The sequence below is a fragment of the Trichechus manatus genome, unplaced genomic scaffold (assembly GCF_000243295.1).
Source record: "Trichechus manatus latirostris isolate Lorelei unplaced genomic scaffold, TriManLat1.0 scaffold00168, whole genome shotgun sequence".
NCBI lineage: Eukaryota > Metazoa > Chordata > Mammalia > Sirenia > Trichechidae > Trichechus > Trichechus manatus.
Genome location: NW_004444104.1, coordinates 1,260,883 through 1,285,957, shown reverse-complemented (window position 1 = coordinate 1,285,957; position 25,075 = coordinate 1,260,883). Strand labels below are relative to the sequence as shown.

Here is a 25,075-nt window from a genome sequence, read left to right as displayed (position 1 = left end):
AATAATCTGAGCTTAGTCTTATTGTTTCTCCTCTGTATGTGACTTCTTGTTTTTCATGAGCTGCTCTCAGGATTCTTTGTTTGTCTTTAGTTTTGGCGACTGTGAATATGATATGTCTTGGTGATTTTCTTTTGGGGTCTCTTCTATATGTTGAGTCAATCTCTTTTGAGATATAAAAGTGTTTAAATAAGCAAGTGACAGAAGCAGAGATGGGGGAAAAGATGCTAAGCCACATGAAGATCACCCAGGAGCAAAAGCTCGATGAGACAAGGACCTTCCTCTGAGCCAACAGAGAGAAGGCCTTCCCCTAGAGCCGACACCCTGAATTCAGACTTCTAGCCTCCTAAACTGTGAGAAAATAAATTTGTTAAAGTCACTCACTTGTAGTATTTCTGTTATAGCAGTACTAGATAACTAAGACTATATGTTCATATATTTGTTGTTGTTGTTGCTGTTAGGTGCCATCGAGTCTTCTCCAACTTATATATAACAGAACAAAACGTTGCCCAGTCCTGCATCACCTTCATGATCGTTAGTATGTTCAAGTCCATTGTTTCAATTATATGTATATGTCTGTGCGTATATATATATACATGTATAATGATTGATACACACATCAAAGACTGATATGTGTATCAATGACTGATACATATATCAATGACTGATACATATATCAGTGGCTGATAAATACATCAATGACTGATTTATAATAAATGTCCAAAGAAGCTAGAATTAAGGTGGGTATATCTCTACCAAGGGGAAGACCCTTGGGAAATCAGTCACATCCTCCAACAAAAGCTGCTTTGGTGCCAAGTTCAGAAACACACTATTAGCTCTTAGAATACACAGCAGAGGCACACGTTGCCAATCTTCAAGGAAAAGTCAATGGTTAATGTTCTCACTCAAGGAATATAGAAGACAAGCTAGAGTAATCTGCACTTATTCTTCCTTAAATACATTTTTGGAGATTGTTGTATGGATGAGATGCAAGCTGACAGCACCATAATTGAGTATAATTTTTGTACAAGTCATCCAAATCTTATTCAAAGAATTGCTGGGATAAGTATTTGGGTAGAATGAACTAAAACAATATGTTTCTTTCAGCTCTAGCTACTTGAACACTAAGATCATGATTTGGACTTATTAACTACATACAGACAAATAAAAACAAAAAAAATTAAGCAAAAATGACTTTAAATATTTAAATTACATGCAAAAAAGTGGCATTGAAAGGATAGAAATTACAGTCTGAAAGGAAGACACAAAGAAGAAACCTATATTTTTTCATACATCTATTTTTCTGGTTGTTGATATTTTAAATAGCCTGCACTTACTGAAATATTATGGCAGAATATTTAACAATCCAGTTACATGGATATACGATAATTCTCTTAATTTTCTTAAGAAATTTAAGTCAATTTGACTTAATCTAGTTGCAAGAACCGATTGATGAAACTCCACTTTGATGTTCTGGATACCCAATGTGAAAAAAGACATTCTCCTATTTAGGAGGAAGAGGATTAAAGGGAAGAAAAAGTAAGGAGAAAGAAGACTGGGAGAACATTTAGCCTAGCCTATCATTTATAACTAAAAAGATAAAATGGTCAGTAGAAAATTGTATCCAATGTTGGTGATTTACTTTTGAAAATTAGCCAATGAAAACCCTATGTTGATAGTAAATTTAACAACACTTCAAAAATCACTCAGTCATCTGTGCTCTTGAGTGACATCAAGCATTGCCAGGGTGCTGGTCACCTCACAGTTCCTTCCTGTCCCCTCACCCCTGGAGCCATGCCTGTGCTCAGCCATATCCACACCCCCATGTGGGTTTGTCCTCCTGTTGCCGCTGGAGTCTCCCTCCCAGTGTTGGGGAGTGCATGAGAAAAGATTATGGCCTCAGAGTCTACACTTCTGTCCTTGTGTAATAGGCAGCTCCCCCGCCCGTACTGTGTGGCCCAAACAAGACAGGCTGCTGTGACAGTTTTGGCCAGTCGGGCAGCCATCTGTGTCCCCTGGCCTGGCAGTAGGCAGGCAAGTGGAAGGCTGTGGTTGTGCAGTGGGGGGAGACGATAGCAAGAATCACAGCAGGAGCAGTTGGGAAGGAGAGAAGGAGAGAGGCTCAAGTATTTGGAAAGACTATTTTCCAAGCAGTATTTGCTGCTGGATTGGAAAGGGTATGCTCAAATCATTGTTTCTTTTTCTAGCAGTTGAAATACAAAGTACTTATTGTTGCAGTCAGAATGAATGATGATACTGAGGCTTTTCAGCTTAGGAACAAAACAAAGCTACATTGGCATGATAACAATGCTTTGTACTTAAGTTGTACCATCAACTCACTTTATAGTGTTAGACAGCATTTACACTATAAGGATCCACTGGGATTGTGACAGATGGGCGGTGGGTAGAGTTCTGAGTGGTGCTGGCTCAATGGAGAGAGGAGTTTGGTTACTCCAGACTCTGTGAAAACATGCTGTGGGAAGCAGTTTATTTGCTTGGAGGAGGTTTGCAATGGAAAATAATGGTCTCAGTTGGACAGGGAACCAAGCCCGTGTCTATACACACAAAGTAGAGATTTGGTGATTCCTGGGTTATTTTTAAAACCTGTTTTAATAACCAAACTGGTTGGTAATACAAGTCAGAAAGTGTAGCTAGTTGCATTGGTAGAATTAATTAGAAACTGCAAAATTTCTATTTAACTTCATACTACTAAATAAATGCTATCATAGACTTCTCCAACTACTGTGATTTTGGATTCTGTTTACTAGTACAAAATATGGAAGTTTCTATGTGGAAAATGAAAATTAATGATATTTATAAAGAGCTAAAATACTTGTTACTTCTCAACAGGACAAAAGAAAATTCTAGATGGACAAGGTAAAGAGAGAGAAAGAATTTTATACTCTTTAAAATATGTCTATTATTGAACCTCCACCACCAGTCTGTCAGTTTTTCTTACTGTGGTGGCTGGCATGTTGCTATGATGCTAGAAGGTATGCCACCCATGGTGGACAGGTTTTAGTGGAACTTCCAGACTAAGACAGATTAGGAAGAGAGACCTGGTGATCTACTTTTGAAAATTAGCCAATGAAAACCCTATGGATCACAACAGAACATTGTCTGATACAGCGCTGGAAGATGAAACCCCTAGGCTGGAAGGCACTCAAAATACACGGTGTCCACAACAATGAACTCAAGCATATCAACAATCATGAAGATGGCACAGGACTTGGCAATAATCTGTTCTGTTGTACATGGGGTTGCCATGAGTCAGAACCAACTTCACAGCAACTTACCACAACAACATGTTAACATGACGTCACCTGTCACGTTTTAACAAAAGGATAACTGGGTTTCACGTCACTCAGTGGCCTAGGGGTAGGACTGGGGCAAGTTGATAGCAGGTTGAGAGGGCAAAGGAATCAGAAGTGTTGTTAAAAGCAGTAGATGGTAAAGTGATGGATTATGGGAATCAGGCTGAGAAAAACAGAAAGGAAGCCATGAAGGCCAGGGGCAAACAGCAGAGCAGGCTCACTCTATGAAGCAGCAAGAGAATGATCTGAGAGCTGGAGGCCACAGAGGGGGATCCTGAAGTTTAGCCACAAGACACAGACGAGTTCGTGGAAATGAGAAGATCCAAGGTAGAGACGATGTTACTGAAGGTCATGTAGCTGAGACCTAGGGTGGGAGACAGACTGTTCAGTGAACAGTGAGGTCTCTCTGGAAGTTGTTGGTTCATGCTAATTACCTGGAGAACATGAGGTAGGAACGAGTGGAAACAGAAAGGGTAAGAGTATGGCAAAGCTGGGTTCTCCTCACCTTCATCTGAGGCTGAGAATCATGGTCTGGAGGTATAGAGAAGGATGGACTATTCCTCAAGCCCCTAAACTTGTACTTCCTTTTTCTTCTTCTCAAAAACAAGTTTTGATGCGTTCATACTCAGACAGACATTTTTTCTGGTTTCTGCAAGCATTCCTCATGCTAATAAATTACTTACCTAAACTCAGAAAGTCTCTGCTGTTCTTTATCTTATGTCACTTGGCCAACAGATCTGGTGAAACAGGAGTCTCTACAGTCTATTTCTATCACGGTCACGTAGGTGAAATACTATTGCACGTCTTTGAGGGAAAAGCAGAAGAGAAGAAAAGGCAGAACAAGTAGTTATGACAGGAGAGTGGCCAGCTATGCAGGGAGGTGAACAGGTTAGTGCCAACGATTCTGACTGTGGGACTGACTGAAAACATTTACCGCCACAAGCTGTTCAAAGACAGTCTATTATGCCAAGAGCGAGATCATTAGTTTTCACAGCTCAAATCTGGCACCTGGTGGATTATAACAGTTTAATTTTTGTACTTTAATTACCATAAACACCATAATTAACACTTAAAAAATTATAAGCCACGAAATGGCAGCAGATGGTCTATAGAATTTTTCTGCAGATATGACAAAGCGAAAGGATTTTTCGTACTTTCAATGATGGTTTTCTTTTTGTTATTCCACAGTCCTATAAGGTCTTCTATGTTTGCCATGAGTTGGAATTGACTGGACGGCAACTAACAACCACAAAAAAACGTTTATTTGACTGATGAAACAATGAACCTTTTAAACTTCTACACCAAGAAATAGAAGAGACACCATAAAAGAAACACATTATTATGGCCCTGAACATCTGTGCTGAGGGATATGCAAGCTCAAAAACAGTTTTGTTTCAACTGGGACTAGCAGAGAGGATTGCCATCTGGGAATGAGAACAAAGATGAAACTTGGGCCACTGCCCTCGGTGTTCCCATGAACGGACTCCCCTTAACACTCTGAATGCCAGTCTCCAATGATGACCCTGGGCTTCATGCCCCCATGAAAGCCTGACCTTACTCATTTGACTTCAGCCTTGAGAAGGGGATGTTGAGAGTGGCACGCTCTCACCCAAAGATTCTGCATCCTGTAATTTTCAGGCTCCCTGTTATTTGTAAAGTAGATAATTCTTATTTACCTCACTGTCATTTTTAAAGGCATAATCTTCTGTGAAATTATTCTAAGATGATGAAACTCAAATTATTTCCACCCATTAACTTCCAAATAAGAAAAAAAAAATGTGTGTATGGATATGCATAGTTTAATAAGGCTGATTGGGTCTTGATTGAAAGAAAATCTGGATTTGGATTGAGTTTCTTGCTATCTTCTATTCCAGCAGAATTGATATTGCTATTAATTTATTTATAATTTTACTGCTGGTTGAACAGATAGTAAAGAGAAAAATTCTGGGTTAGGTCGGAAACAGCACACTCTTCTTGAGCTTGAAGCAGATTCAGGAACTCAACCCATGCTTTATTGTTCCTCTTAAAATTATTAGGATCTTCATTAGTACATGAAGAAATTGAGACACAGAAAAGTTAAAAATATGAAAGTCACATTGCTCTGTGTTAGGACCAGGACTCAAAATCAAGCCTTCTTAAATTGAATGCATGTCTGGTTGCCTCTATGAAGAACTGCCTCCTTTGCCATGAGACCAGAAGAACTGGATGGTGTCTAGCTACCATTACTGAAAGTTTTCATCAAAGATTCTACAGAAGAATTCTGATCAAAAGAGGGAAAAATGTGGAACAGAATTCCAAATTCTCCATGGAATCCAGACTTTCTGGAGCCACTGGAGCTGAATGAACCCTTAAGCTATTGCCCTGAGATAATCTTTAACCTTTAAACCAAAACTGTCCCTTCAAGTCTTCTTTGAACCAAAAAAGAGCTTATTTTAAATACTAAAGTATGTCTGCTTTGAGCATTGTGCTCTTTTAAAGTATTGTCTATGTGACACCAAATTGACAATGGCAACTCAAAAGATCAGACAGAAAGCTTAGGGGGCAGTGAGTTAAAGATAACGGTGGTGGAAGAATGTAGAAAAGGGTAGCGAGAACGGTAGCATAGCTAGAAGAATGTAATCAATGTCACTGAATTGTCCACGTAGAAATTGTTGAAATGGTGTATCTTTGGCTGTGTATACTTTCAACAAAATAAAAAAATTTTTTTTTTAACTCAAGCCTTCTTCATAGTGAAGATAAAATGAGCTAATCCATAGGAAGAATCAAAAAATAGTGGTTCATATTAGTCTTGAGATAATTAAATGAAGTAGTTATGTGAATGTATTCTTTAATACTTCTAAGTATTAGAGATTAGTGAGACATTTCCTGATCTCCTTTATCAGATTTTGAGTCCCTAAAATAATACATAAGCCTAAAATATTAGAAAACATTTATGATGATGTTAACCTCTTCCAAGTTATGGTTGCCTTAGTTTAGAAACAAATTGACCAAAAGCTATTCTGTCATTTTTATAGACATCACGGAGAGCAAACAAGATATAAATATATGACACAACTCTTGAGAAAGGGGTGGAAACCTGTTCCTCGAAGTGTATAAATTCATTGTATCAGCTAAAAATATTGTGCTTACCTAGTTTTCCTGCTTCCTTCCTTGCTCCCCTGAAGTCTATTCTCAACAGCTGCCAGAATGATCTTTTGAAAACATTAGTCAGATCACATCATTCCTGTAGTTAGAACTTCCCATCTCACTCACGGTAGAAGCCAGAGTCCATACAGTGTGGCCTACAAGCCCTACTTGATCTACTCATTCATCCTCTGCTCTCTTCCCTCTGCCAGGCACACTCTGCCCAGGCCTGCTCCCTCACACCCTTCAGGGCCCTGCTCAAACCAGGTGCCGTTGAGTCCGCTCTGACTCATGACGACCCCGTGTGTGTCAGAGTAGAACTGTGCTCCGTAGGATGTTTCAATGGCTGAGTTTTCAGAAGTAGATCACCAGGCCTTTCTCTGAGGTGCCTCTGGATGGACTTGAACCATCAACCTTTCAGTCAGTAGACAACTGTTTAACCATTTGACCCATTCAGGACTCCTTCAGGACCCTGCTTGAGGGCCCCCTTATTTATGAGGCCTTCCTTGATGGCCTTATTTTAAATAACAACCCCTGCCCACCCATGGCCACTAGAGTGTCAACTCCCTGAGCCCTGGGAATTTCATCTGTTGTTTCACTGTGGAATCTCCAGTGCCCACATTAGTACTCAGAACATGGTAGACATTCAATATATTTGTCAATAATGAGAGTACAAACTGATATGCGGATAATTTACGATGAGAGATGTTTTTATGAAGCACTTTGCTGGTATCTAGGCTAGCCCTATGGCCTCAGAAAGTTCTCCCTTACATGCCTCCTGACTTAAATACCTAATACCAAGAACTGTATGAGGCAATTTTTCTCACTTTAAAGAAAAATATGCATCCAATAATAAGAATTATTGATTTTTAATGATATTTTAAGTAAAATAGTCAAGGAAAAAAAAAAAATCTGTTGCCGTTGGGTCAATTCCGACCCATAGCAATCCTTTAGGACAGAGTAGAACTGCCCCATAAGGTTTCTAATGAGCAGCTGGTGGATTTGAACTGCCCACCTTTTAGCTAGCAGCTGTGTTACTTAACCACTGCGCCACCAAAAGATCATGTCAAGACATAATTTAATACCATAACCCTTTGGTCTCTTGGTAGAAAATGAAACATGGACGGGAAGCATGAATATGTACATAAATAAATTTTTTTAAATGCAAGAGAACAAAAAGAGTCCAAATCATGTCTATATTTCATAAAGAGAACCCCTCTATAGGAAATATCTTTTTTTACTTCAAGAAAATCAGTGCTGTAAAAAAAATCACTTCTTCCTTTTAATATACAATTGCATAAGAATCAAAAAAAGATGTTTCTTGAATATTTAAGAAAATGGCTACATGATTCATAATGTAGATGATGTAGATATGAATACTTAACAGTTTATCTGAGATGGTCAAAATAATAAATGAAGCAGTTAAAATAATGTTTTTAAAAACTTATGTGGGATATTAACTAATCTCTATTTGAAATTTGATTTCAAATTTCTGGTTTTTACTTTTGAATACTTTTTCCAACTTAGGAGTTATTTTACACTTTCCCATTTCTGGTTTCAATCTTTTTTTTTAAATTTTAAATTGATCTTTAAACTCTCTTATTCCTAGTCCTTCTGAGTTCAGTGGAGAAGCAATACTGAGCTGGGCGTATCTGTGCTATACACAGACGTGGGTTCAAATACTGCCTCCTCTTCCATGACTGGCCAACTCTCTCAGGGTCTCAGTGTCTCTGCCTCCTGGGCTGTGAAGTGAGTACATCAGCAACATCCATACCACAGATCACTGCGAGGACAGACTGTGAGATGCAGAGAAGCATCTGGCACTTATCAGAATTTAAGAAATATGTGCTCTTTAAAATCCTCCTGGAACTTTCAAAATGGTGTTTCTCACATTCAACCCCCTTCCTTAGGTGGCTGAACAGGAAGAGGACAGACACGCAACCCTGTTTAAAGACAAAGGAATCCCAACCCACTGGGTAAGGTTACATATTCTTATTCTCTCTAGGATGGGAGTCCACAGAGTTCAAAGAGCTTGTCTCCCAGCACAACACGAGTCTTCAAGTACCACCTCATGATAAATGCTCTGCTGTAGAAAATGAGTGATCTCTAAGCCTAAACTCTGACTCCTCCCACTGCAAGTTTGGCATGAACTCTTTGACTGCCTTTCTCCATAAGCTTCCATTTATTTCTTGTAGGCACCTAATGGGTACACATACAACTCATGGTTTAATCTGTAGAAGTCCACAACTTAATAAAACAGCCCTGCTGGATTTTATGTTCTTTAAATAAACTGTACTTAGTCTAAAATATATTTAATTTAGTGATGATCTTTCACAATCCACAACCTGTTTCTTTGTGAGTAAATATTTAAACCAGCTCATTGGCTCTAAATGTCTAAAAGAGGTTGAAGATAAAAGAAGTTAGATTTATAGCTAACTGGGTAATAATCAACTGCTACCAGTTCCCAGAGGTCCTGCTCAAAGTCGTGTGGTCTCCTCAGAGCCTTCAGCCCAGCGTGCTGGTGTCCTCCCCCTGATAGTCACAGGCAAACAGGAGCTCTCAAATCATCCCAGACAAGGGACACAGCAACTTAGTAGTGGGTGAAGGCATTCAAACCTTCCCTTTTTCTTTATTTTTTACTCATAACAAAGTTAAAACCAATAATGTTGATTCTGACTTATAGTGACCCTATGGGATAGGGTAGAAGGGTTTCCAAGGCGGTAGTCTTTACAGAAGCGGACTGCCACATCTTTCTCCCGCAGAGCGGCTGATGGGTTCGAGCCACCTACCTTTGGTTAGCAGTAGAATGCTTTGACCACTGCGCCACTAAGGCTCCTTAAAAATACATAATACATATAATAGAAACCAAACCTGTTGCCGTCAAGTTGATTCCAACTCATAGCAACCCTACAAGACAGAGTAGAAATGCCCCATAGGGTTTTCTAGGAGCCCTGTTGCACAGTGGTTAAAGTGTTCAGCTGTTAACCAAAAGGTCAGTCATTGGAACCCACCAGCCACTCTGCAGGAGAAAGATGTGGCAGTCTGCTTCCCTAAAGATTACAGCCTTGGAAACCCTATGGGGCAGATCTACTCTGTCCTATAGGATCACTATAAGTCAGAATTAACTCGAAGGCAACGGGTTTGGTTCTGGTCTTTAATCTTTACAGAAGCAAATTGCCAGGTCTTTCTCCAGTGGAGTGGCTGGTGGGTTTGAACCGCTGACCTTTTGGCTTAACCACAGCATCACCAGGGCTCCTTATACACGTAATACAGATAAACAAAAAAGAAAGGTAGATATCAAAAGAAGAGCAGTGAGCTATAGATGATGGAAGAAAGAAAAGAAGGAGCAATAGAACCTTAAGCCAGCAAATAAATTAAGAAATGAGACGGGTTCTCTATTTCAAATGTCAGAGGTGAGGGTTGGCTTCCTAATTTGTCTCCCGCCAGCCTTCGGCTGTTTTATTTCTGCTGAGTTTTCTTTGATCTCATTGTCTTCCCATTCCCTGCAAGTCCTGTTAAGCAGGAAAGAGTTAAATGTTTAAGCCCCTCTGTAAGAAGCACCCATTTTCTATTGCATTAGTTTAAATGTATAGCAGACTCATCTGTTCCTCAAAAAATCCTCAAAGCTAGGCTCCAAAAACAGAACCCACGCCAGCAATCCCCCGCCAAACAATTACAGAGTCTCGGCCTGAGGACCACAGACCACTTGAAAGCTCTCAGGAAACTGATCCCTTAATTACCACCTATCCGCTCTGTGGACCTGTCCCCAGGGGATCCAGTAAGTCCTCTGGGAATCAGGCCATTGAATATTAGCTGACTCATCAAGAAGAATTCAGCTTCAGAAATGAAAAACAAAGCAAAACAAAATAATATCTGTACATACAACACACTACTTCCAAAGCAAAAGTAAAAGGCTTCTGGATTGCCTGTATCTCCTCTGCATCTCATTATACAGTTCATGCAGGGTTTACTAGGTGCTGGGAGAACACTGTAGCTGTTGGCTGGCACTGAGTCGCCCCTGACTCATGGCGACCCCACGCACAACTGGACAAAACGCTGCCCTGTCCCGAGCCATCCCCATGATAGGCTGTGGATCAGACCATGTGCTCCATAGGGTTTTCAGAAGTAGATGGCTAGGTCTTTCTTCCTAGTCTGTCTTAGTCTGGGAGCTCTGCTGAAATCTGTTCAGCATCACAGCAACACACAAGCCTCTACTGACAGACAGGTGGTGGCTGCAAATGAGATGCATTGGCCAGGAATGGAACTCAGGTCTCCTGCATGGAAGGCGAGAATTCTACCACTGAACTACCACTTCCCCTGTGCTAGAAGAACACCAGGCACTGATTTCTGAATCTCAGGAGTTGAGCTGGTTAAAATATTCAGATAAAAGCTGAAGTACTTGTAATTCACCTCAAGTAACTTGCTTCACTACCATTCTTCTTCCTCCTTTAAGTAAAACCTGAAACTCCTTCTGAAATTGATTTCAAACCATTCCCTATTTATTTCCTTTAAAATTTGTTTTTGTTTTCTTTAAAAGAGGTACTTACCAGGCACTCTTCCTTTAAAGTACTTTAGCAAAATGACAAAGGTATCAGTGCCCTTGGACATAGAAACTGCACTTGTGAGAATCAATTATGAGAAGTGTCCTACCCGAGAAGTGACCAGCAGCTTTGTGTGGAATCACAAAAGCCAGAGACAGCCTGAAAAGGCCAGCTGTAAGCCAATACTTGTCTGATAACTTTACTCAATAATCTCATTAAAATAATGCTATGGATTATACATGAAAAAATATATCGCAAGTGCGAAAAGAATACAAAATAATACATACAGTGTAATTACATCTACAGGCACTCCCTGAATTACAAAGGAGTCCTTTCCTAAAACTGTCTTTAAGTTGAATGTGTACCGAAGTCGGAACAGTTAGGTACGGTTCATATCTAACATCAGTTATGATGTTAGCCAAATGTTTGTCTTCGTATATAATTACCTTCTATGCGTAAGAAACATTTCCAGAAACACTAAAACATCTTTAACATAATACAGTAATAATAATACTAATGTTTTGATGGATGTTGCAAAGTAGTGTCCATTTGTTATTATGAACCATTTTCTATGTACCTCAAATTTTCAATATAAAAGGCTTTACAGGTCTTAACTATGGGTTGTACTTCAGTTGGACATTTGTAACCCGGGACTGCCTGTATTTAAAAAATCAGTGCTGTAAGTAGAAGAAAAGACTGGAAAGAAAAACACCAAAATACTATGTTTTGTTTAGGAGACTATTGGTGCCCCCCCCTTTTTTATTTTACTGAACTGTAAGCATCTTTAATGAGCAAATACTACTTTTAAAAGTTTATTTTAAAATTACTTTTATTCATTATTTAGAAGGTACTTTAAATTTATTTGAGAAAACAATCTTTTTTTTTATATATGATTTATTACTTATTGGTACAAAGAACTGTTAACTGTTTTCTGATAGCATTAAGCCCAGTAAAATTCCCAAATTGTTGCAGGTCAGTACAGCTCATAGCTTTTCTTTCCTCAGCACAAAGTGATTTATTTGATTGCTTATCTCTTTAGAATCACGTGGCTTGTTTTACAAAGCCCCCAAGAACAAAGCAAACATCTAGGTTAAACACACTTAAATAACGTTGTACTGTGGTGAAAACGCCTTTGAATTTTTTCAAAACCAATTTGTTTCAACTGCAGTATTTGTTCCAAATAAAGTAAACATTGCTAAAAGAAATTATACAAAATCTGCATTTCTTATCAGACCTAGGGCAGGATATAGTTTTTCTAAAATTTCTTGTGTATTTTTCTCTATTTCTTCTTCACGTCATGTAATCAACGGGCCCACATTATTCGGAAGTAAACACACAATGAGGAGTGCAGGCCTGAAGCAGTGGTTTCCATGTAAAGGATGCCTTTTACCTGCAACTTACAGTAATGTCTCTAATCAACCCCACACCCACACCCAAGGAGCCATTGTCATTAGTGACCTGACAAAGAGGCTATGAATGGATTAACTGATCATCATCACAAATTCATCATCGTTTGGGGGCTGAAGGAGGTCCCTGGGTGGTGCAAACAGTTAATGCGTTTGGCTGCTAACCCAAAAGGTTGGCAGTTTGAGTCCACCCAGCCGTGCCTTAGAAGAAAGCCTGGAGATCTACTTCCAAAAAATCAGCCATTGAAAATCCTATGGAGCACAGCTCTACTCTGACACACATGGGGCACCATGAGTCGGGGTCAACTTGATAGCAAGTGGTACTAGTTACACCAAAAGGACAAGGCAGAGCCAAGATTTGAATTCAAAACTTCTGACAACAGGTCCCATCCTGTTTTCTACTCTGCTCTACTGTCTGTTAAACACCACGTTTTTGAGTTTCTTCTCAAGACTGGGCTTTTTATACTTGCACTGACGCAAAAACAAAGTAAAGAGTCGTGAGGGACAGAAACTTCCCTGTAGTTTTTGAAATCACTTTACAGGAAATACAGGTGTACCCTACAAAGGGAGGAAAACTTACATTTTGACATTCATGATTACAAATGTAAGCTGTAGAGGATTTATTTGTTTTATGATGCCTGAGTTTTAACCAGTCCCCCGTTTACTGTGGCACAGTCCACATGCAGGGCTGTTTAAACCACAGCCTCTGCAAAACGCCACCCTCCCAGGCTGTCACCGGTCATCAGACAGCACTCCCCAAGACACTAAGAGACACAAGCTAAGCACCCAAAAAGCATGGCATGCTGGAGGAAGCAAGGAAGGGAGTCAACATATTTGAGACCCTGCTGTTGCTGGACACTGTGACAGGCAATTTACATACAGTAACTCATTTACTAAGGAGCCCTGGTGGCACAACAGTTAAAGTGCTCGGCCGCTAACCGAAAGGTTGGCGGTTCGAATCTACCAGCCACTCCACTGGAGAGAAGACCTAGCAATCTGCTTCCGTAAAGATAATAGCCTAGGAAACCCTATAGTGCAGTTCTACTCTGTCTTACAGGGTTGCTACGCATCGGAATTGACTTGACGCAAGTATCCCCCCATTTTACAGAGGAAGAAACCTAGCCAAGGGGAGTTAAGTAACTTGCCAAAGTCACACCAACCACAAGCCAGTCTGGGTGCAACCGTGGAAGGCTGGCAGAAACTTGGGAAGTTTTCAACTTTGTATTTTCTGTTACTTTGTTACTTTGGTTTGCTTCACGTATTATATAAGAAAAGTATTTGTGCTCGTTCAAATTTATTCTTGTGTTATTAGCATTTAGACAGCTATCCTTAAAAAATCTGTTTATAGCTTGTTATACTGTTGTTGTTGTTGGGTGCTGTCGAGTCGGTTCCAACTCATAGTGACCCTACAGGACAGAGTAGAACCGCCCCCTAGGGTTCCCTAGGTTGTAATCTTTATGGGACCAGATGCCACATCTTTCCTCCCATGGAGCTGCTGGTGGGTTTGAACTAGGGCTCCCTACAGGTTGTTACAGGTTGCACATTTGGGTGTAACTGAACTCTGCCTGAGGGGCAATCTCCGAGGCGGTCAGTGTGGAACCCGCAGCAAAGGGTCCTAGGGACAGTCATATGAGAAGCACACCAATACCTCCCTATGATCACAAACTTCAGCGGGACCTCTGACACAGCAGGGGCTCCCCATGACTTTCTCTAACCAACTTCCCCTCAAACATCTGTACTCCTCCAGCCTCCAACTTCTTCGGCTCCTGCCTCTCTCTTGGCAGAACACCTTCCTCCTATTTCTCAAAGCAGCCCGGTATGTGCTCCGCCAGCCCCCTGCCAACGAATGTGGGCGCATACGTTCCTCTGCCTGGTCCTCCTCTCCTCCCCTCTGCTTACAGCAGGGACCTCGCCCTCCTCCATCTGAGGCCAAACCGCCACCTCTGCTTTGGGGTCCTTCCCCAGCTGCTTCTCAGGGGTCTGAGGTTACTGACTATTCTTCTGTTCTCTCCTATAAAATAGCCTCTCTCAACTGGATCCTTCCCTTCAGCCTTCATACATACAGATGAGTCTCTCAACTATAAAAGAAAATAAAGCAAAACCCGTCCCTAATTCACACCTTTCCTGCAGCTGTCACCCTATTATTCTTCACAGGCAAACATCTGCACAGAGCTGTCTGCAACTGCTGTCCCCACTCCTCTGCCCATCTCCCTGTCATCTGGCTTCTACTTCCATTACTAACGAAACTGGCTCGTTAATGTCATCTATGGCCTCCACAGCGCTAAATCATCCAAAGGATGTTTCCAGGGACAGTCGCGAACAGCACGCCACCTTCACCACAGCAAACTGCATCCACCACGTATGACACCCCCGTCTCCCTATTTTCCACCCAGTTCTCTGGGCCCTCTTCTTCCTCTCCTTTCCAGGCTCATTCTCCTCTATATGACTCTTTAGATCACAGCTCAAAAGTCACTGATGCAGGACACCCTTCCCTAACTTTCCAAAGTCATTTACTCACTATTCATTCTTAGAGCACCCTGTAGCCTTTTCACCGTAGGACTGATCATACGATCATAATTTGCATGTATATGAACACTGTTTTAATCTGAGCAATTATTTGACAGGTGCCCTCGGTGGCACAAATGATGAAGCACTTGACTACTAACCTAAAGGTTGGGGGTTCAAGTCCACCCAGAGGTGCCTTGGAAGAAAGGCCTGGTGAGCTACTGAAAAATCAACCACTGAAAAACCTATACAGACAGCACAGTTCTACTCTGACACACATGGGGTTGCCAAGATTCTGAGTCAACCTGATGGCAGTAAGTTTGGTTTTGGCTAATTATTTGACAACTCTCCCACCACACTGGAAGCTCCATGAAGGAAAGGACTGGGATCTATTTTTTCTCCACTGGGTCCCCATGGGCCCAGCCCCGTGTCTGGAATCAGTGGGCACCTACACAGTGTTAAATGAGTAAATGCAAAAGGCTGTGCCTCACAAGGACGATGGCATTTGACTAGACCAATCAGATTCTCTCCTTGAGGAGTGTAAACAGGAAAGCACAGACCAAAGCACACAGTTGAAAGTGTGGGAAGAACCAGTACTAGTACCATTGCCATGGAGTTAACCCCAACTCATGGCGACCCCATGTGTGTTAGACTAGAACCGTGCTCCATAGGATTTTCAATGGCTGATTTTTCAGAAGTGGATCACCAGGTCTTTCTTCCAAGGCACCTCAAACCCCTAACCTTTCTGTTAGCAGACAAGTGTGTTAACCATCTGCCCTACACAGGGACTCCATGGCAAGAACTAGAAGATATAGAGTCCTACAGACTGAGAAAACAGCTACGTCACACAGATGGCAGAGTGCCAGGTGGGGCTCAGTGCCTCCTGCTCCAAGAGGGCCACAGCCCCCCAGACTCCCGAGCTGCCTTGGATTCTGAGGAAGGGCTACTCCTTGAAATAAACCCCATTACTTGAGGTAGCATGAGCAGTGTCACTGTTTTGTCGCTAAGAGTCTAATACAAGAACTCCTCAGGGGTAAAAATAATCACTGAAGAAGCAGTTCTTTGTGGGTGAGTTAAAAAGCCCAAAGTAGAGAAGAAATGAAAACATAAGGCGCCTTACAAAATTTCCCCAAAAGACTTCAAGATCTCTTTTGAAGAGATTAGTTATATTCTGGAATTATTCCCAAGAACTGTGCCAAAGGCAGCAAACTTTTCTTTACAGCGTTAAGGATTACTGCTCACAGAAGACCCCAGACTGTCTTGCTTTATGACTTGAAAAGTTATTAACTGTGTAAACTGCATTTCTGACATTGGCAAATAATTTAATTTTCTTTCCTTTCTAAAGTTTCATATATGAAGAAATGTATATATATGTTGAACTGGTTAACTTTCATTTCAAAATTATAACTTACCAAGCACTTCATAAGACATTAAAAATTATAGGTGAAATCTATGCTCAAAGGCTAATTTATGGTGTCTAATTTTAGCTACAGATCCCTGGTGGTGCAGTGGTTAAAGCTCTCAGCTGCCAACCAAGAGGTTGGCAGTTGGAACCCACCAGCCGCTCCGAGGGAGAAACATGTGGCAGTCTGCTTCCGTAAAGATTATAGCCTTGGAAACCATATAGGGAAGTTCTACTCTATCCTACTGGGTCACTATGAATCAGAATTGACTCGAAGGCAAAGGGTTTGGTTCTTTTAATCTTAGCCAGAACGCTGAAGGCAAAAATTTCCAATGCCTCAGACTTCTGACTAGATTATACTAAATTTAAACCCAGTAAATCAAAGAAAAGCCCTAGTTCTTTCCAACTTTAAACTGAGCAATATCGGTTTCATAGCTAAACCTGTTTATGGTTATTTGGGACGAAGTTCATCATCTTAAACCACTTTCTGTATAAAACGATAGCTGAGCTGACCCATGGGCAGGACAATGTGGCTACCCAGTTGTTCTTGGCAGGCAAGGGAATGCTCTTCTATGGGCTGTGTGGCATATCCCTTACATGTTAGATTATTTGTTGTTGTTAGGGGCCCTTGAGTCGCTTCTTACTCACTGAGACCCTATAGGGCAGAGTAGAACTGCACCATAGGGTTTCCTAGGCTGTAATCTTTATGGTATTGGATCACCAGGTCTTTTCTCCTGTGGAGCAGCTGGTGGGTTTGAACCTCTGATCTTTCGGTTAGCAGCTGAGCTCTTAACCATTATGCCATCAGGGCTCCTTGTTAGATTTTTAGTCGTCATTAAATAACAAATCTTAAATCAAACTATAGTCATGTGTCACTTAACATTCATGATACATTCTTTGAAACAGGATGTTATGTGATTTGGATGTTGTGCGAATACCATACTTAGCAAAGCAATATAGGATACCTTTCGTTTCACCTCCAAATCAATACTTCTCCTTTGCCTCTTGCTGCTCCTATCACTAGCACTGGTTTTGCTGAGTTTGGGAGGCATGATGCACTTCAAGGTAATATATTTTCTAAAAAATTTTTTTATTGTACTTAAGATGAAGGTTTACAGAACTAATAGTTTCTCATTAGTCAGTACACATATTGTTTCATGATGTTGGTTAACAACCGCACAACGTGTCAACACTCTCCCTTCTCGACCTTGAGGACCTTTTTTTTGGTGAAAATATACATAGCCAAAGTTACACCATTTTGAAAATTTCTACATGTACAATTCAGTGACATCGATTACATTCTTCCAGTTGTGCTGCTATGCTCACTATCCTTTCCCAAATTATTCCATCACCATTATCTTCAACTCACTGTCCCCCAAGCTACCCATCAAACCTTTTGAGTTGCTGTTACCAACTTGATCTCACATAGATAATTCTTTTTTATCTTTGTACCTTAGATGAAGGTTTGCAGAACAAATAGTTTCTCATTAGACAGTTAGTAAACATATTGCCCTATGACAATGGTTAACAACCCCATGACATGTCAACACTGTCCCTTCTCAACCCTGGGTTCCCTATCACCAGCTTTCCTGTCCCCTCTGACCTTCTAGTCCTTGCCCTTGAACTGCTGTGCATCATTTGTCCTGTTTTGTTTTATAAGGCTGTCCAATCCCCGACTGAAAGGTGAACTTTGGGAGGGGCTTCACCACTGAGCTAAAAGGGTGTCCAGGGGCCATACTCTCGGGGTTTTTCCAGTCTGTGAGGCCAGTAAATCTGGTCTTTTTTTGTGAGTTAGAATTCTGTTCTACATCCTTTTCCAGCTCTGTCCAGGACCCTCTATTGTGATCCCAGTCAGAGCAGTCAGTGGTGGTAGCCGGGCATCATCTAGCTGTACTGGACTCAGTCTGGTGGAGGCCGTGGTACCTGTGGTCCATTAGTCCTTTGCACAAATCTTTTCCTTGTATCTTGTTCTCTTCATTCTCCATTGCTCCCGAAGGGGTGAAACCAGTGGAGTATCTTAGATGGCTGCTCACAGGCTTTTAAGACCCCAGATGCTATTTGCCAAGGTAGAATGTAGAACATTGTCTTTATAAACTGTGTTATGCCAATTGAGCTAGATATTCCCCAAGACCTTGGTCCCCCACAGCCCCCCATCCAGCAATTCAGCCCCTCAGGGAGTTTGGAAGTGTCTATGAGCTTCCATGAGCCTTCCTTGTACAAGCTGTGCTGGCTTCCCCAGTAATGTGTATTATCTTACACTTCACCAAAGTTACCACTTACCTATTTAGTTCTGCCCACTCCTCCCATCCCTCATAACCAACAAAGACTGTTTATTTTTGTGTGTAAACTTTTGCATGAGTTATACAGTAGAGGTCTCATACAATATTTTTCCTTATGTGATTGACTTATTTCACTCAGCATAATGTCCTCCAGTTTTGTTCCTCTTACTCTCCTGTGTGGAGTTCCTTTTGTTTGTGGAATTTTTTCACTTCTTTTGTTTTGTTTTTACTGAGACTTTATGTTTTTCTTCTTTATTTTGATGAGTAGGTTTGTTACTTTCTTTGTGGTTACTTTGAAATTTACCCTTATCTTCCTAGATTTGAACCAGTCTATTATTACTTGGTATCACTTGACTTCCTCTTCATTAGAAGGTTCTATATCTGCACCGCTTATTCCCTCTTTGATTGTTCTGGTGCTGTTGTCATTTACAGATTAACCTCTCTGGTTCCCTTTTGTAATTCTTTCGGTTTTACATAGTCCTTAAGAGTTCATTTCCTAGGATGATATCTGGCTAGTATAATCCTGTGTCCTGTATTCAGCCTATGGTCTGATACTGTTTGTTCTCAGATCAAAGGACTTCCTTTAAGAAGTCTTGTAAGTTTGGTTTGGTTTTTCCATAGTTCCTTAATTTCTGTTTATCTGGAAATGACCTAATTTCACCATCATCATGCTGCCTATTTGCAGGATATATTATTCTTGGCTGGCAATTTTTTTCTTTCAAGGTTTTATATATGTCATCCCATTGCCTTCTTGCCTGCCTGGTTTCTGCTGAATAATCCGAGCTTAGTCTTATTGTTTCTCCTCTGTATGTGACTTTTTGTTTTTCTCGAGCTGCTTTCAGGATTCTTCGTTTGTCTTTGATTTTAGTGAGTGTGATTATGATACGCTTTGGTGATTTTCTTTTAGGGTCTACCCTATATGGGGTTCGTTGAGCTTCTTGGATGGTCAGCTTTTCATCTTTCATGATGTTGGGGAAGTTTTCTGTTAGCAATTCTTCAATGATCCTCTCTGTGTTTTCTGTTTTCTCCCCCTGTTCTGGAACTCCGATCACTCGCAGATTTTTGCTTTTGATTGTATCCCACATAATTCTCAGGGTCTCCTCATTTTTCTTTGTTCTTTTTCTGATTTTTCCTCAGTTGTATTCAAGTGTTTGTCTTCAATTTCGCTGATCCTGTCTTTCACCATTTCAAATCTGCTTCTCAGACCTTCTATGACACTGTCCATTTCTGAAATCTTGTTGTTTATCTTTTGGATGTCTAATTGTTGTTTTTGTATAATTTCTAGCTGTGAATTTATTTTGGCATTTTGTTCCTGCATTATTTTCCTGAATGCTTCCATTTTTTTGGTCTGTATTTTCCATGAATTTGTCTGCCTTTTCCATGAATTTGTCTATTTTTTCCTCATTTTTATCTGCTTTTTGCTTCAACTCTTGGATAATTCTGAATATTAGAGATTTGAATTCCCTATCAGGTAGTTCTAGAGCCTTTTCTTCTACTGGAAAGTCATCTGGTGTTTTATTTTGGACACCTAAGGATACCATCCTGTCCTGTTTTTTAAATGTTTTGATATTGTCTGCTGTCTTCAGGGCATTCTGTAGTTATTTTTCTCGTTTATTGATTGTAGATTTGTTTGTGTCATCCTTTTTTTTTTTAATTTGGCTATGTCTGAGCAGGCAGGCTGTGTGTTCTTTGTTGTTTGCTCGTCTGTGGGCACGATACTTTTTGCCTCCTTCTCCAATTGGCAGGGTCAGTCGCTTAGATATGGTACAGCAGGGCAGGTCTAGCTGAAGAGGAGTTGCTGGGATGGACTGTTTGTGGCACTTACTACAGCCACCAGGGCGGGCTGGTAATCAGTGCAGGACAGGTTCCGGTAGGCTATGCCTGTGCTGTTTGGTGGTGTGATGTTAAGCGCATCATGCAGGTAAGCAGGATGGAGGTGGGGAGATTGTGATATGTGGAGATAAGATGGGTATGGGAGAGAGGAGAGAGGAACAGGAGTCAAAAACATACAAAGAAATAAAAAAGAGCGCTAGGGGAGCTTGCCGTTGGAGTGGAGAGATGAGAGACTATGAAATGGAGAAAAACAAAAAGGGGAAGAAGAAGAAAAGAAAAGAATGAATAAATAAAAATTAGAAAGAAAAAAGAACAGCAAAGCTCTCAGGGATCTCACCGGTGTGGCTACGAGGTCTGGGGAAGTTGTTCGCAGGTGTTGAAGTACAGCCTGGCTAGGAGGTGTAGAAGTATTCAGTGCCAGGTATCCAGGGGACAGGAAGAGAAGGAAGGTACAGAGAGATGAGAAATGGTTGTTCTGTCTCCTGCTCGAAGCTCTGTGAAGCCGCTTTCTTGTACCCCCTGTTTGCTGGTCTCTGACAGGAGTCCAAGATGGTGGATCCGTGCTGCATTAGCTGATAGGAGACCTCTCCATGTATGTCTCCTCGCTCTCTGTTCTCTGTCAGTTTCTTATTCCATCTGATGTTTGGCTGAGTTCTTTATCTCTTCATTTGAAGTTTAGGATTTCAGGATTGCTGTTTTCTCTGTTTGGCTTAGTTTTTCATATCTTTGCTGTGGAGGGATGGCATGGTGCTTCTGCCTAGAGCACCATCCATGGTAATATTTTTGAAAGAGAAAGAAACAGAGATAATGCTATAAAACTCAAAAGATACGTGATACATGAGATTGGATGCTGCTGCCTATGAATCGAAACATATACTGTTATACAGTAAACTTTTTATTTGTAAATAGGGGAAGTTCAGTAAATGATAGAAAGTACAGTACATACATAAACCAGTAACATAGGTGTTTATTACGACTATCAACACATATGTATTATAGGTTATATATATACTGTACCATTATATGCAATAGCTTTGTATACAAGAGACATGAAATATATATGTTGCAAGTGGGAAGCTGTTGCATTTGCTACATCTGGTTACATTGCTATATCCCATTCTCCGATCAGGATTTTTGAACTCTATTATAACCTTATGGGGCCAAGGATGTACATGCGGTCAGATGTTGCCCAAATGGACATTATGCAATGCATGACTGTATACAAGAAAAAGTCAACATGTAGCCTATGATATTAGCCAACTGAGGGCAGATTAGACAGTTTGATTTTTCTTAAGAGACAGTAAAGTGTGGTAGAAACCGCATAAAATTTGGAGTTAGACAGACTTGGGTTTGAGTACTGTCTCTGCCATTTACCAGTCAACAGTGGAAATGCCTCTGGACCTACAGTTCTCACTGACGAAATTGGGCTAATGATAGGATTATAGATAAAATTAAGTAAAATAAAACAGGTATCATGACTGATACTTAATGAACCAATAACCAACCTGATGCCATTGAGTCGATTCTGACTCATAGCAACCCTACAGGACAGAAGAGAACTGCCCCATAGGGTTTTCTAGGCTGTACTCTTTACAGAAGCAGACTGCCACATCTTTCGCCTGCTGAGTGGCTAGTGGGTTCATACCACGGACCTTCCAGTTAGAGGCCAAGAGCTTTAACCACTGCACCACCAGGGCTCCTTGAATACACAGTAGGCATACAATATTGCATTTGTTAGTTGCAATGATTTATTTGGCAAGCATTTATGTATCATAAAAATGAGGGTCAATACACATTTCTATAAAAGTTATAAAGAGTCTTAATTTTTTTGCTCTTCTATCACTTCAAATGAAAAATAGAAAGTAATACCATTTGGTAAAAGGCACAATGAAATGGACTGCACCATGAAATTCTTGGAAAGAGAAGTAGTCTGTGACCTTATCAAATAATGCAAAAATTTTAATTAGTTCAGAGGGGACTTTTGTCATAGAAAGAAACAAGAGGACAGATTCCATGTGTTATGGACTGAACTATGTCACCACAAAATATGTACTGGCATCTTAACCCCTATATCAGTGGATGTAATACCGTGGAAGAGGGTTTTCTTCGTTATGTGAATGAGGCCATATCAATACAGGGTGTGTCCTAAACCTACTCACTTCTGAGTTATAAAAAGAGCAAGTTAGACACAGGAGCAAGCACAAACAGGGCAAGATGGATGGCATGTGAAGATTACCAACGAACAAGGAATACCAGGGCTACAGAAGCTGAAAGACATAGGATCTTCCCCCAGAGCTAAAAGAGAGAGAGCCTTCCCCTAGAGCCAGTGCCCTGAATTTGGACTTCTAGCCTCCAGAACTGTAAGAAAATAAATTTCTATTCTTCAAAGCCACCACTTGTGACATTTGTGTTATAATAGCATTAGGAAACTAAGATACCATACTCTGAAAATCACATAACAACAACTCCTAAATATAAACACTTATATTATCAATGCTTGCAGAAGGCCTGAGCAACCTATGCATGGGATAAACCAGCTTCCCTCATCCACTCTTCTGGAGGTAGCTCGTTCTGTGTTCCCTTAAGCCCAGCTCACCAGAGCTCTGCTCTGGCCCAGATAAGCATGACCTGAGAATACCTTGCTGGGAGGTCCTTGCTCACTCCTTTCCTGTCTCATCAACTTTGGGCTTTCATTAGGTTTGTACTTAGGATGAAGAGGACTGAGGACCATTCTTCTTCCCATACAAAATCAATGCAGGTTGATATTAACTTGCAACAAATACCTTTTATATCTAAGGAAAAACTACGGTCAAAGATTAACTAGTGTGAATCTAAAGTGGAAACTGCCTGATTTTCTCATTCACAGTGGTATACGCAGCATGCAGTGGGTTATCTGTTCTCATCTATTGGTTAAAGGAGAAACATGAATAAACGAATGAAACATCTAAGATTCCATCCAACAATACATTCGTTAGGGTAAGTGCTTTATCTAGATAAAGTTCTCTGGAAAGGCAGAGAAGCCACCACAGAACAGTGTCTGGGCACTACGAAGGGAAAACATTTATATGGTGTTGGTGAGGCCAAAGGAGCCCTGGTTGTGCAAACAATTAACGTGTTCCGCTGCTAACCAAGATATTGTAGGTTCAAGTTCAACCAGAGATGCCTTGATCTACTTTTGAAAAATCAGCCACTGAAAACCCTGGGAAGCACAGTTCTATTCTCTGACACACATGGTGTCACCATGAGTTGGAGTCAACTCGATAGTCAGTAGTTTTTTGTTTTTTTTTTTGGTTGGTGGGGCCACAGAACAAAGGCATTCTGATGTAGAGCACCTTTGAACTGGAGTTGCCTGAGTTATATATCTAGAATAAAAGGTAAGAACTGGAATGGACCACTGCAGAATGTCTGTATTTCACTGCAATTCAAACTAATGAGCACAGTTTGCTGACTGAAGCCCACAATAAAAGGGCTTTATATCCTGCTAGAAAGCTCAGTCAAGGGGTGCACACTCTGCAGCCCCACAGTGGAGACGGATTCTACTCCATCTGCCACCTGAAGAAAGTTTTTTTTAAAAAAAAGCCAAGAGTCCCATCTGATGTTTGGGTAAATTTCACTCACAGTGTGGCTCGTAAGGAGGAGGAGGATCTCCACAAGGTACACACTCCATGTCCTGGAAACCAACCAGCTTCGTCTTCCTGTAATATCTAGAAGATAAAAGAAAATAATCCTGTTAGCACTTTCATCTAAGCTCACAGTTGAGCAAACAGATTTATGTCATAAATTATGGGCAGTCTCCATTAACAGTTCTATGGTTTAAAAGAAATGTACTTAAAAGTTTAAATATAATGTTGTTCTTGTTATTGCCATCAAGTCGTCTCTGAATCATGGCGACCCCAGGTATAACAGAATGAAATGTTGCCTGGTCCTGTGCTATCTTCACCATCATTGGTATGCTCAAGTCCATTGTTGCAGCCACTGTGTATTTTGAGTGCCTTCCAACCTAGGGGACTTATCTTCCAGCGCTATATCAGACAATATTCTATTGTGAACCATAAGGTTCTCCTTGGCTGATTTTTGGAAGTAGATTGCCAGGCCTTTCTTCAAGCCTGCCTTAGTCTGGAAGCTCTGTTGAAACCCGTCCACCATAGGTGACCCTGCTGGTATCTGAAATACCAGTGATATAGCTTCCAGCATTGCAGTATCTTTTATAGACACATCCTTGGAGAAGCCCGCCTAAGCATGCTGTGGGAAATTGATAAATACCAATTTCACTTAACACAACATTGCTGATTTCTCTCAGTTCACACTTTGCCTACACTGGGGTGGGGATGCTGGCCAGGGAATATGAAATTAGTGATCTTTGGCTTTTCTATTGTAATTTAAACTTCAAAACACCATATAAATAAAGTGCTGTTGTTGTTGTTGTTAGTTGCTGTTGAGTCAATTCTGACTCATGGCAACCCCAACTGTACAGAGTAGACTGCCCCATCTAGAAATAATCACTATTGTTGTTGTTAGTTGCTGTCGAGTTGATTCCAATGTATGACAACATCATGTGTGCAGAGAAGAACTGCACTGGCCTTTTGGAGGCAGATCGCCAGGCCTTTCTTCTAAGGAGCCTCTGGGTGGGTTTGAACCACCAACCTTTCAGCTAGTAGTCCAGTGCCTAAAACAT

General features: G+C 40.8%; 1 protein-coding gene across 1 annotated transcript in view; it reads right to left on the bottom strand.

The window, feature by feature from the left end:
- Positions 1 to 25,075, bottom strand: part of TNFRSF19 (TNF receptor superfamily member 19) — a 75,304-nt gene that overhangs the window by 21,215 nt on the left and 29,014 nt on the right. Inside the window, exon 4 of the mRNA XM_004386577.1 lies at positions 24,019 to 24,104. Within this exon, the coding sequence (XP_004386634.1) occupies positions 24,019 to 24,104 (86 nt within the window). The remainder of the gene's footprint in view (positions 1 to 24,018; positions 24,105 to 25,075) is intronic.